Consider the following 14,840-nt stretch of genomic DNA (forward strand, 5'->3'; position numbering starts at 1 on the left):
CTCGGTGAAGAGATAAATCCTGTATCTGTTTTGTTTTTGATATCCAATCGGATTGGAATATGTAATATCATAATAATGGTCAAATTGAACGGATATTCTATACTAAACAAATTTTATAAATAAATATCTAATTAAGTAGCAGAATTCTTTTTATATGAATGTTTTATCAATTTATTTCCTTTTGTATCTGTTGCATTTTAAAATTTGATAGAAATTTTTTTATTCCCTCTTCATACGTATTTCAACATTCCATATATGCTCATATATGAATATATGGAGTTTTTGTGTCAAATTTTATGTGATTTAGTAAACGAAATATAATTCCATCAGAGCTAGGGCGATCTATATGATTCAATGAAGAATGAGCCAAAAATGGGCTTTTTCAATAAATGAGAAACTGAGTGCAAATGCTATAGGATGGAAATGAGGGGATGTCTACAATCCATGGGTTTAATCAAATACAATTTGAAGGATTTTGAAGGTTCATTGATCAAGGCTTAACGTAAGAACTGTATAAGTTTCCAAAAACTGAAGCCCAAGAAATGGAATTTCAATTACTTGTGAAAACATATCAATTAGCCAAACACTTGATAAATGAAAAAGATGTTGTATACGAGTCACTTACATATTCTTCTGAATTATATGTGTTCGCGGGATCAATTTGGAAAACCAGTAGGGAGATGCAAGAATAAACAATTTTGATTGGAAATATTTCTTTAATGAATTTCCTGGGAACTTTTATAGTAAATGGAATATACAGAATTAAGATCAATCAAATATTGCAAAGCTCGGGTATTTATTACCGATCCGAATGGGACCATTACAAAATCTTGATTTATACCGGCACCATAATATCAGATTGGGAGGAAGATCAGAAATAGAGATTGATAGAAAGGCAAGGATATGGGGTCAAATGAGTGGGAAACAAAAAAATATCTATTTTATATCTATCATCAGCTATGGGTTCGAATCTAAGAGAAATTTTGGATAATGTTTGTTACCCAGAAATTTTCTTGTCTTTCCTGAATGATAAGGAGAAAACAAAAATTGGGTCAAAAGAAATGCTATTTTGATGTTTTATAAAAAATTCCGAATGGGACCATTACAAAATCTTGATTTATACCGGCACCATAATATCAGATTGGGGAGGAAGATCAGAAATAGAGATTGATAGAAAAACAAGGATATATGGTCGGGTAAGTGGGAAACAAAAAATATCTATTATATCTATCATTAGCTATGGGTTTGAGTCTAAGAGAAATTTTGGATAATGTATGTTACCCAGAAAATTTCTTCTCTTTCTTGAATGATAAGGAAAAAACAAAAATTGGGTCAAAAGAAATGTCATTTTGATGTTTTATAAACAATTTTCTTATGTGAGCAGGGACCTGGTATTTTCGAAATCCTTATGTAAAGACTTACAAAAAAAATTCTTTTTAATAACAACGCAAATTAGGATGGTCGCGACCGACAAAATATGAACCGGTGGATGAACCTCAATATACCCAAAACAATACGTTTTTGTTACCCGAGATATATTGGCAGCTGCAAATCATTTGATTGGATTGAAATTTGGAATGTATACACTTGATGATATGAATCATTTGAAAAAAAAAACTATTCGTTTAGTAGCAGATCTCTTACAAGATCAATTGGGATTGGCTCTAGTTCGTTTAGAAAAAGTGGTTCGAGAAAATATAAGTGGAGGAATTCGACATAAATTAATACTGACTGCTCAGAATTTGGTATTTTCAACTCCATTAACAACCATTTTGGAATCTTTTTTTTGGATCACACTCATTATCTCAAGTTTTGGATCGAACTAATCCATTAACACAAATCGTTTATGGGAGAAAATTGAGTTATTTGGGCTCGGGCAAATTGACAGGGTGAACAACTAGTTTTCGGATACGAATATCCACCCTAGTCACTACTGTCGTATTTTCCCAATTGACACGTCTGAAGGAACCAATGTTGGACTTATTGGATCTTTAGCAATTCATGTGAGGATTTGTTCTTGGGGGTCTCGAAAGTCCTTATTATGAAATTTCTGAGAGAGCAAATACATATGCTTTATGCATAATCGCTAGATAATACGTACTTGCTTATGGGCTAAATTCGTTAAAATTTGAGTTTTCTACAACTGCTGACAGTATATTACAAACCTAATTTTGGTTAATTATAGTTAGTTCGTTGATTTGCGAAAGAAATACGAATTGTGAAGTTGAGTTTGTTGAACATATAAAAGAGGGGATTATTGTAGATGATCTTTGTGAGATTGTCTTGTAGAAAGAATATTTTGAGATTTGAGATTGTTCCTTCTTCTACTGTATGTGCGCATAGTGTTTTTTTATTTTTATTAATTAGTTCTGATTACTTGATTATTGTATGAGAAAAATGGTAGGAGAAGAGGGGAGAAAATGACAAAGGAAAAAAATCGCACTCTCACAGAAGAGAGAGGAGAATAGAAGGGGTTGCTCCAACTTTAAAAGTCATGTGCTAAATTAATTCCCTCACGTTACATATAACCTGCTACTAGGGCTGTTTAGAGTAAAGGTGCTTATCGAGTGAGCCGAGCCCGAATAGCATTAGGCTTGGCTCGAGCTCGTTTCATTTTTCATGGGCTCGGCTCGGCTTGTGAGCTCGCCGAGCTCGACTCGGACTCGTGATTATAATTTGTGGCTCGAGCTCGGCTCGTGAGCTCGTTTAGACTCGGCTCATGAGCTTGATGGTTACTCTTCTCTATCTTTTTTGTTTTCTTTTTCTTTTTAATTATTTTTACCTTTTCTTTTTATCTTTATTCTGTTATATACCTTAGTTAATATCTTAAAAGAAATACTTAATATATTTTTAAATATATATAAATAATTTTTTATGATAATAAAATGATAATCGAGCTGTTCATGAGCTTTATGAGCCGAGCTTTGCCTAACTCGGCTCGGCTCGTCTAAGTCTCGAGCCGAGCCCGAGCTCGAGCCGAGCTTCAATGAGTCGAGCTGGTCGCGACCTTGTCAGATTCATTATCACCCCTAGTTAAGAGTGCGGTCTTGACAAGGTAGTATACAAGTATACAACTGAAAAAGAAGTTTGAGGTAAAGAATTTGGACACTTTTGATAAATTATTATATATGTTTGATTATGAAGTCAAATTCATATTCATTTGTACTCTTTATATTTATTAACATTTTTTTTTACTCTTAAATTACAAAATTAATGTCGCGGAGGAAAAAATGGTTAAACCGCAACCAAAGTGCACCAAACTATTTCGCGGTGTTCGGTTTGGGTTGGTTTGGGCAAAAGTGCGGTGTGAGTTGAGTGGGGAAAATGTAAAACTGTATATTTGCGGTTTGGATTGGATTACATTACAAATCGCACCAACCCAAACGACCAACACCCCTACCTGCTACAACAATTTGGGTTACGTCTAGACCCTATAAAAATCACAAGAGGCTATGCTTAATAGCGGTTAGGAATAATCCATAATCGAGACCTATAAAAAACGGTGAATAATAGTTGGGTCCTTCTTTGTCAAATTTTCCAATACATTACTCATGTACTGAACATACGACGTCAATACACAACTATTTTCCTTCAATGTTGAACAGAGCCATAGTATCAGCAACATTAACATGTGAAAGAAACTTCTTCCTCAACCTGATCTCAAAATCAACCACATTCACAAACCTCAAGCAAATCCACGCCCAAATCATCATCAACAGTTTAAATTCCGACAATATAACAGTCACTAAGCTCACTCAAAAGCTGTGCGACATTGGAGCTGTACACCACGCTAATCTTCTTGTTTCTGCGACGCCAAATCCTGATATATTCCTCTACAATGTCCTCATTCGTGGCTTTTCTCATAACTATCTTCCCTCATCTTCTGTGTTAGTCTATGCTCATTTACGTCGAAACACAACAATCAAGCCTAATAACTTCACTTATGCTTTCGGAATTTCGGCTTCTGGGTCACTTGGGTATGAAAAGATTGGTATGTTGCTTCATGCTCACACAATAATTGACGGGTTTGATGATGATTTGTTTGTTGGGTCTGCTGTGCTTAATATGTACCTTAATTGTTCAAAGGTTGGGTTTGCATACAAAGTGTTTGATAGAATGTCTCAAAGAGATACAGTGTTATGGAATACTATGATATCTGGTTTGGTGAAGAATTGCTGTTATGTACATTCACTAGGTGTTTTCCGTGATATGATTGGAAGTGCGGTCAAATGTGATTCCTCGACTTTGTCCGCGATTCTTCCTGCTGTAGGAGAGTTGCAGGATCTGAAGTTGGGGAAGGAAATTCAGGGATTATCAGTCAAAACAGGTTATTATTTTCATGCATATGTACTTACTGGTCTGGTTTCTATGTATGCAAAGTGTGCGGATGTATGCGCTGCCAGATTGGTGTTTGAGCAGATGAGAAAACCGGATTTGGTATGTTATAATGCATTAATATCCGGGTATACTTGTAATGGTGAAACTGTGTCTTCGGTTAGCCTTTTTAAAGAATTGCTACTTTCTGGAGAGAAGGTGAACTGTAGCACAATTGTTGGACTTGTACCAGTTGGGTCTCCTTTTCGTCATCCAAGTTTGACTTTGTCCATCCATTGTTTCTGTATCAAAACTGGAATGATCAGAAATTCTTCTGTTTCAGCTGCAATAACTACAGTTTATAGTAGGCTAAATGAATTTGATAGGGCTAGACAACTATTTGATGAGACACCTGAGAAAAGCTTGGCAGCTTGGAATGCCATGATATCAGGTTATACCCAGAATGGCTTGACTGAAATGGCAATATCACTATTTCAGCAAATGCAAAAGTGTCATATTCGTCCAAATCCTGTTACAATAACTAGTATCCTATCAGCATGTGCGCAATTGGGAGCGCTTAGTCTAGGAAAATGGGTTCATGAACTAATACACAATGAGAAGTTAGAGTCAAATGTATACGTATCAACTGCTTTAATTGACTTATATGCAAAATGCGGGAGTATAACCAAGGCTCGAGAATTATTTGATTCTGTGCCAGAGAAAAATGTTGTGTCCTGGAATGCAATGATATCTGGATATGGCCTTCATGGACTTGGACATGAAGCAGTGAATCTTTTCAACCAGATGGTGGATTCCAGGATTCCTCCTAGCACAGTTACTTTCCTTTGTGTTCTATATGCTTGTAGTCATGCAGGCTTAGTTAGTGAAGGCAATGCCATTTTTCATTCTATGGTTAATGATCATCTTTGTGAACCAGTGGCTGAGCATTATGCTTGCATGGTTGATCTCTTAGGACGAGCAGGACAACTAGATAAAGCTTTGAAGTTTATTGAAAATATGCCTGTTAAACCTAGCTCTGTTGAGTGGGGAGCATTACTTGGTGCATGCATGATTCACAAGGATACACACCTGGCACGCATTGCGTCTGACAAATTGCTCGAGCTAGACCCTGAAAATATGGGTTACTATGTATTACTTTCCAATATTTATTCAGCTGATCGCAACTATGGGCACGCCGCTTCCGTTCGACAAGTAGCCAAGAAGAGAAGGCTGGCAAAGACACCTGGGTGCACTCTAATTGAGTTAGATGACACTCCTTACGTCTTCACATGTGGTGATCGCTCCCACCCACAAACAACTGCAATTTATGGGAAGCTGGAGAAATTAATGGCCGAAATAAAGGAGGCTGGGTATCAGCCCGAGACTATGACAGCGTTGCATGATGTTGAGGAAGAAGAGAAGGAGCTCATGGTTAATGTTCATAGTGAGAAGTTAGCTATATCTTTCGGGCTTATTTCTACAGAACCAGGAACTGAAATCAGGATCTTCAAAAACCTCAGGGTTTGTTTAGACTGTCATACTGCAACTAAATTCATCTCCAAGCTCACCAAAAGAGTAATTGTTGTTAGAGATGCTAACAGGTTCCACCATTTCAAAGATGGCACCTGTTCTTGTGGAGATTATTGGTAAATTTGATGTTGCTTCGCGGATTAAGTTATGTAGTACACTCTAAATCAGGTGACGCACTCCTAGCCTCATGTTAGGGAAGAAATGTTGCACATACAGCATATTATAATATCCTTTCCATCTTAGTTGCAGCAAGCATAATTAATCGACAACATATTGCTTTATTCATATATTATAATCTTACTTGTGTATGATTCCACATCAAAACGATTATGGCATTACATATAGATTTTAGTTTAGAAATTGGGTTTGGCTCAAGTGGTGAACTTTCGCATCTTTTCTAACAAGGTTTAGGGTTCAATTCCTACCTCAAGCATGTGCTTGGAATTGAAGGGGGAAAGGGGGTTGGGGGTGTTGGTTTGTAATGAGCCTCTGGGTGGGGGCCCTATGCGAGGGAAGCCTAAAGGAGTTTTTCTTACCAATTTGTTTTTTAAAAAAATATAGATTTTCGTTTGCAAATTAATTGTTGGTTATAGGCTGTTAGCTCTTGTACTTTACTTGTTTGACTATCGTGGCAATATTGTTTGTTTTTATTGTTTTTTTAAGTCAGCTGGTAGAATTAACATTTCATCAAAGTTTGTTATTGCTTATTAGAGTTATGGTAAGTATATTATATTAAAGTCCTAGACTAATAAAGAAATGAGTATAGTTTCCTTATTAGGGTGCGTTCTGCTCAACTTAAAAAATTAGGTTTCAGGTCCAATAAGTTTAGATAAATTCAGATAAGTTGCAATAAGGTCTAATAAGGGCAATAAGTTCCAATAAGGTCTAATAAGGTCCAATAAGTTCCAATCAGGTGCAATAAGTTTCATTTAGGTGCAATAAGTTCCAATCAGGTCTAATAAGGTCCAATAAGTTTTAATAAGGTCTAATAAGGTCCAATAAGGTCCAAATAGTCAATGTTTAATAAACATTTGTATTATTGCCCATTATTTTGTTATTCATAATTTCATATCTCTATTAGCTGATCATTTTATTATTAGAATTTTAATTAGAGTACCACAATGATTATATAGTATTGTACTTGTATTAGTGTCTATTATTTTATTGTTTATTTGTATTATGTCTATTATTTTATTATTCATATTACTATTAGCTGATTATGTTATTATTAGAATTTTTTATTAAAGTACCACAATGTATAGTATTATACTTGTATTATTGTCTATTATTTGATTATTCATATTGCTATTAAATAATATTATAATCATGGTCAAACAATTAAGGTTAACAATAATAATAATTATTATAATTACAATATTTTGCAATTCGTCTTTAAATAAATAGAGATAACATGTTTTCGTACTAATAACAATGAAAGATATAAATGTTATCAATTGATTGCTTGATTATCATCACTGGAGTATCTTTCTTCATCGGAGTATCTTTCTTCATCTTCTACATCATCCTTTTCAATCAATACGTTTTTCACCAATGGGTGATTATGATTGGTGACTTCGTGTTTGTGTCTCTAATGGAGTATTGGAGAAAAGCAAAAAAAAAAAAAAAAAAACAGAAGGAAGAAAGGAGAAGAAAGGAGAAGAAATGAATGAAGCAATGTCATGCAAAATTACGTGATTTTGACCATTTTTTCACTTTCTTTTTGTTTTCTTTTTATCTTCTAGTACATTCACATAAATGAAAGGAGAAGAAATGAAGAAAGGAGTTAATGCTATCTACTTACCTTCACATTAATGAAAGTGAAGTGATAATTTTTTATATGTGCCAATTTTAACTTGTTAGCAATAATGTTAATTAATTTTTGATTTTCTACTAGTATTTTATAAAATCAAAACAAGACTATCAGATATATTAGTGGTGAATATTGCTGCGGTTGCGACCGAAAACCGCAGCAATATATTTTCGACAGAAATTTTTTGACTATTTGACCAAATATATTGCTGCGGTTTCTGGCAAAAACCGCAGCAATATATTAAAATAATATTGAAAAATATTATTTGGGTCTATTGCTGCGGTTCCTACTAAAAACCGCAGCAATAGGATTTTAAAATTAATATAAAAATAATCCTCTAGGGTTTCATTCCACTTCCTCTTAGCAGTTTAACGCTTATCTCACTCTCTCTCCTCCTCTCATCACTTTGGCGTCTCTCTCGTCTCTCCCTCTCCTCCCCTCATCTTCTGTCGTTCTCTAAACCCTCCCATCCTCTCTCTTCTACCGTTCGTCGCCTGAAACTGGGAGCGTGGACAAGAACAGCGACGACGCGAACAGCGCAAGGCCGTGGGCGGTGAGGAAGGAGGTGAAGAACTCGTCGGACAGCGCGAGGCTTTGGAAGTCGCCTGAAACTGGGAACGCGCACCACAACTCACCGGATTGCTGTTGTTCCTCGCCTGAAACACGCCGCCCACCGCAGCCATCTCTCACGCCGACTTAACGCCACCCATCGCAACCACGGAAATGCGCCGCCCATCGCAGCACCGAAACACACCGGTTCTCAAGATCTGTTTTAGATTTCAATTTAGGTTTTGCTGAATTTTTAGATTTTAATTAAAATTTTAACATGGTAGTTTACTCAAATTTCTGATTTTGGACATTGTCTGTTTTTATTTTTTAATTTTGCTTCAAGTTAATGAAATTGTTACATATTAATGTTGGGTTGTTGTTAATTTGTAATTTATCTTATGTATTAGTTTCGAACTAAGTGATGCTGTCTATTGTCTTTTGAACCTGTAGCTGACTACATCTATCCTTTTTTCTGTCCTTTGTTTCTACTTGATTATGCTCAGCGCCAAAGAACGTTGACAAGCCGGTATTATAATTTTGATTTTTTATAATCTGCCTTAAATTTACTGTAACAATATACTCCAATTTGTATTTTTGTATTTTATATGTTTTTGAATTTGTATTATAATTTTTTGTCATTAGTTTTAATCAGTAGTGTTTTATTTTCTTCCCGCCTTTTTGTCTTTCAAATTTGATGGAATAATGCAAAAAAAATTTTTTTTTTTCAATTAACCGGTATCTATTGCTGCGGTTTCTGGTCAAAACCACAGCAATATGTTGTATTTTTTTCAATTAAAAAAACATATATTGCTGCGGTTTTGGCCTAGAAACCGCAGCAATATTTGTAGATATTGCCGCGGTTTAAAACCGCAGCAATATAATTAATAATCAAGTCTAATAAGGTCCAATAAGTTCCAATCAGGTGCAATAAGTTTCAATCAGGTGCAATAAGTTCCAATCAGGTCTAATAAGGTCCAATAAGTTTCAATCAGGTCTAATCAGGTCCAGTAAGGTCCAAATAGTCAATGTTCAATAAAGATTTGTATTATTGTCCATACATTATTTTATTATTCATAATTTCATATCACTATTAGCTGATTATGTTATTATTACAATTTTAATTAAAATAGCACAATGATTATATAGTATTATACTTGTATTCGTCTAGTATTTTATTAAATATTTGTATTATTGTCTATCATTTTTTATTAGTTGATTATGTTGTTATTAGATTTTTGTTATTAAAGTACCACGCACAATGTATAGTATTATACCCGCATTATTGTCTATTATTTGATTATTCATATTACTATTAGCTGATTATATTATTATTAAATAATATTATAATCATGGTAAAATAACTAAGGTTAACAATAATAATCATTATAATTACAATATTTTGCAATTCGTCTTTAAATAACTAAAGATAATATGTTTTCGTTACTAATAACAATGAAAGATATAAGTGTTATCAATTGATTGCTTCTTTATCATCAGTAGAATATCTTTCTTCATCTGAGTATCTTTTTTATTTTCTCCCTCCTTTATTATAATGCATAATATATAATTGGGTACAAATAACAAGTGAGAAATGAAAGTAGAGTGATAGATAAAGAGTTAATGCATTCTACTACCTTCAAGTAAATGAAAGTGGAGTGAGAATATTTCATATGTGCCAATTTTAACTTGTTAGCAATAAATGTTAATCAACTTTTGATTTTCTACTAGTGCTTTATGAAATGAAAACAAGACTATTGGATATATTAGTGGTGAAAGTTATATATAGGAAAATATATAAATATAAGAGATAATTAATAATAATTATTTTTTTAAATGACAAATTTTAATAATTATTACTTCATAATAAATTTTGAAGGGTAGTATGTACATTAGGGGTAATATTTATGTTATTAATTGTCAATTTTTTTTGTCTAATAAGGTCAAATAAGTTTCAATCAAGTCCGATAAGGTATAATAAGTTTCAATCAGATCCAATAAGGTATAATAAGTTTCAATCAAGGCCAATAAGGTCTAATAAGTTTCAATCAGGTCAATATGTTTCAATCAGGTCCAATAAGTTCCACTCAGGTTCAATCAGGTCCAATCAAGTTTAATAAGTTCCAATAAGTTCAGTTTAGGTTCATTAAGTTCAGTTCAGATAAGTTCAGAGCCAATAAGGTGAAGAGAACGCACCGTAAAACGAGGCTTCAAAAAAAATGTTGGAAATACAAATATAATAATCAATGGCAAGCTAACTGAAATCAGTAGAATTGCATAATTCAAGTTACAAATCACTCAAATGAGGAAACTTTACAAAAATAGGAATATTTAATTACAAACTATAACCCATTAGTAATTACATACTCACTCTGTTTTTGTTTTTTATTTATATCATTCTCACTTTCCTGTGCACGTTGCACGTTTTTAAACTTAAATATCTTTCATTATATATTAGTAAAAGATATAACGATTGAATATTAATAAAGTACTAATCACTAGTAGAATAAATGCTATTTGCTGCGGTGATATTGCTGCGGTTTTACCTATACGCAGCAATACAACACACAAAAAGAAAAGAAAAATTAGAAATTGATAATATTGCTGCGGTTCCTGCCCAAAACCACAACAATATTGTCTAATGGACATTTTTAAAAATAATGTGGGGCCCTGAACAGCAAATATTGCTGCGGTTTCCACGTAGGACCGCATCAATATATTAAAAAAATATTCTTTAATATATTGCTGCGGTCCTACGTAGAAACCGCAGCAATATATCTATAAAAAAAATGAAACCGTAAAAATCTTTAAGTGGGGCGCCTTTCCCCCTCTCACATCTCCCTCTCTCTCATGTAAACCCTAGATATAAATTAACTGGGGCGCCTCTCTCCTCTCAAATCTCCCCCTCTCTCTGTAAACACTAAGCTCCCAGCCCCCCTCTCTCTTCCCTCCCTCACATCTCACTCCCGGAATTTCCCCCCCTCTCTCTCTCGTGTAGAATTCCGGTCGTCATCCCGCAAAAATCTCCCTCTCCTCTTCCTTTTCGTTCGTTTGTCGTCGGCCATTGAAACTTAAAGCCCTAAATCCTCCTGTTCGCTCATTTGTCGAAATCAGACCGACGGCATCTCGTTCGTGAGTCGTTCAATTGGCGAGAGGCAAGAGGCTCATTTGCGTTTTGTCATCTCTCCTCTCTACTCTTCGTCGGCGATTCTGTCATCATCACGCGATTTCATGAAGAGTCGAAGACTTCTTCCTTTTCAGATCGAAGATTTTATTATTATTTCAGATCGAAGATTTTTTTCAGATCGAAGAGTAGAAGAGTCGTTCAAGTCTCGAAGATCGAAGATTTTCATTTCGATTTTTTCAGATTTAATTTGTGTATTTTGTCGTTTTTCTTATTATTTCAGATCAGGTTTTTTTTTTATTATTATTATTTTAGATAGGTTTTTTTCGTTTGTTGATTATTTCGTCCAGCCGCTCGTGTCTCGCCCTTTCGCCATCACAAGCTTCAGTGGGGGAGGCGCAATTTTTGTAATTGTTTTTATAATATTTTAGTAATTAGTATTTGTGTACTAAAATACTACTTTTGAGTTGTATGATTTTGGTTTTTTATAATTTGCCTTAAATATTTTTGCTATTTTTTTAGTTACTATAATTTTGGTTTTTTATATTCTGTCTTAAATATATTGTAATAATATATTTCAATTTGAATGTTTTATGTCTTTGAATTTTGTATAATAATTTTTTGTTATTAGTTTCAATAAGTGTTGTTTTATTTGCTTTTAACCTTTTTGTCTTTCAAATTTGATGGCAAAATGCAAAAAATATTTTTTTTTTTACCTGTACATACCCTATTGCTGCTGTTTTACTAAAAAAACCGTAGCAATATGTCTATTTTTTATTATAAATACAGCATATTGTTGCGGTTTTCCCTAAAAACCGCAGCAATATGCTTTCTAAATCTGATATAAAATAAATATATTGCTGCGGTTTGGCATAAAAACCGCAGCAATATTTGTCGATATTGCTGCGGTTAAAAATCGCAGCAATATGATTAATACCTATTGCTGCCCCCTTAATTGCTGCGCGCCCAAAACCGCAGCAATAGAGCACTTTTTAACCGCAGCAAATAGCATTTATTCTACTAGTAAATTGAGACAAATCAAACAAGATCTCACATGACTATGTTTTTCTTATAAATGAGATCATTTGAGAAGATTCTTTCTAAGCATGAATAGTGACAAGATTTCAAGTGAAAAAAAACACAAAGGGAGTACTCCATTCCCAAGAACCATTTACGGTTGCATACTCAAAAAAAATTACAAATACACTACAACAATACGATTTCGAATGGGAGTTCACATTCATCCATTGACCATTTCCGCACTTCTAAAAAAGATATATAATTCTTTTTAATCTTGCAAGTTAATTCAAATTAGTTGGAAAAAAAACTAACTCTTATACATGAATAATTTAAGTCTGTATTGCATAGTATAAAGTTTGAAATAATTATTTAAAAAATTAGTACATGTTTGTAACAAAAAAAGGCTTATAAAATATAAATCAATTTCGAATATAATAACAATGACACAAAAAATCAAACTAAAAATGAAATTACACTAATTTGTCAAAAAAATAAGTAGTGAAATTAAAAATCGATGAAGATTGATTTTATTGAAATTTCTTATGAATAATTTAAAACCCAGAAAAAGGAGTACAATACGTACGAACAAATACAAACCCAAAAAAAGAGTAGAAGAAGTATGAATAACTAAAAATTCAGAAAAAGGAGTAGAAGAAGTCTTAAAAAAACAAAGGGAAAGAAAAAGTAAAAGTAAAAGTAAATGATCAAGAACTTTAGCGACAAATCTCTATTATATAAGGGAAGGGGAAAGCTATGGTGTCCCATTTAAAGAGATTGTTTTACCATCCTTTCCTTTCTAAATTACAAAATCAATTTCTACTAAAACGAGACTTCAAAAAAAAAAAACTGTTGGAAATACAATTATAATAATCAATGACAAGTTAACTTAAATCAAAAGAATTGCATAATTCAAGTTACAAATCACTCAAATGAGGAAACTTTACAAAAATAGGAAAATTTAATTACAAACTATAACCTGTTAGTAATTACATACTCACTCTGTTTTTTTTATTTATTTATCATTCTCACTTTCCTATGCACGTTGCACGTTTTTGAACTTAAATATCTTTCATTATATATTAGTAAAAATTGTAATGATTGAATATTAATAAAGTACTTATTGAGATAAATCAAATAAGATCCCACATGACTATGGTTTTCTTATAAATTGAGATGAGTTGAGAAGATTCTTTCTAAGCATGAATAGTGCCAAGATTTCAAGTGAGAAAGATAAAAAAAAAAAGAGGGAGTACTCCGTTCCTAAGAATCATTTATAGTTACATACTCAAAAAAAAAATTACAAATACACTACAACAATACGATTTTGAATGGGAGTTCACATTTATCCATTGACCATTTTCGCACTTCTAAAAAAGATACATAATTCATTTTATTGCAAGTTATTTCAAATTAGCTGAAAAAAAAACTAACAACTCTTATACATGAATAATTTAACTCTGTATTGAATAGTATAAATTTTGAAATAATTATTTAAAAAATCAGTACATGTTTGTAACAAAAAAAAGGCATTATAAAATATAAATCAATTTCAAATATAATAACAATGACATAAAAATCAAACTAAAAATGAAATTGCACTAATTTATCAAAAAAATAAGTAGTGAAATTAATAATCGATGAAAACGATTGATTTTATTGAAATTTCTTACGAATAATTTAAAACTCAGAAAAAGAAGTAGACTAAGTATGAACAAATAAAAACCCAAAAAAAGAGTAGAAGAAGTATGAATAACTAAAAATCCTGAAAAAGGAGTAGAATAGAAGTCCTGAAAAAAACAAAGGGAAAGAAAAAGGAAAAGTAAATGATCAAGAACTTTAGTGACAAATTTCTTAAAAAATCATCTTTACAAATAAAAGTTCAAATAGAATGTAACCGGATCTTTGAGAAATTTAGTTGACAATACTATTTTTGGGATGAAATCAGGAACATAGAACATAAAAAATTACCTTCAAATTTAATTTCCCCCATTAATTCGTCAACCAAATAAATTACAATTGCAACCTCATTCCCACGAACGTTTTGAACATTACCATTCAATCAAAATGAAAACCTAAAAAGACCCTCAAAAACAGAGACGAAAATCACCCTAAAAATTAATGGAGCGTTGATGGTTAGTTTTGACACCAGATTGACGTATTAATGTGGTGTTTGCTGTGAATATGAATATGAAATATCAATCTTTTTGAGGGAGATATGAAAGATAGTGGGGATAAGGAGATGTGTCGTTCTAATTTTTTGAGGGAAGAGAAGATATAAGGTTATAACTGGGAAGATGAAAATGTGGAGAAGTAGATGAAAAAAGTGGGATACATCAGTCATATGGTATATGGGGTGGATAGTTATATGGTATGTGAGATTGATAGTCATATGGGTTGGTGGGTAAAATGATGTGGTTTGTTACTTGCATACAGGTGCCTTTGTGGCTTTTGGCTACACTTTTTTTTTTTGACAATTAACAAACAACTACATTAATG

General features: G+C 32.9%; 1 protein-coding gene and 1 pseudogene across 1 annotated transcript; both read left to right on the forward strand.

The window, feature by feature from the left end:
* The first annotated feature begins 407 nt into the window (after positions 1-407).
* Positions 408-2,094, forward strand: LOC130589911 (DNA-directed RNA polymerase subunit beta-like; annotated as a pseudogene).
* Positions 2,095-3,514: 1,420 nt separating this feature from the next.
* On the forward strand, positions 3,515-6,205 carry LOC104898805 (pentatricopeptide repeat-containing protein At4g30700). The gene has a single exon (XM_010685915.4). The coding sequence runs from the start codon at positions 3,595-3,597 to the stop codon at positions 5,962-5,964; it is 2,370 nt and encodes a 789-aa protein (XP_010684217.2). The 5' UTR covers positions 3,515-3,594; the 3' UTR covers positions 5,965-6,205.
* Positions 6,206-14,840: the final 8,635 nt, after the last annotated feature.

Source organism: Beta vulgaris, chromosome 1 (genome assembly GCF_026745355.1).
Source record: "Beta vulgaris subsp. vulgaris cultivar EL10 chromosome 1, EL10.2, whole genome shotgun sequence".
NCBI lineage: Eukaryota > Viridiplantae > Streptophyta > Magnoliopsida > Caryophyllales > Amaranthaceae > Beta > Beta vulgaris.

Coding starts and splice junctions, on each gene's coding strand:
- LOC104898805 (XM_010685915.4), top strand. CDS start 3,595: ATGTTGAACAGAGCCATAGTATCAGCAACATTAACATGTGAAAGAAAC.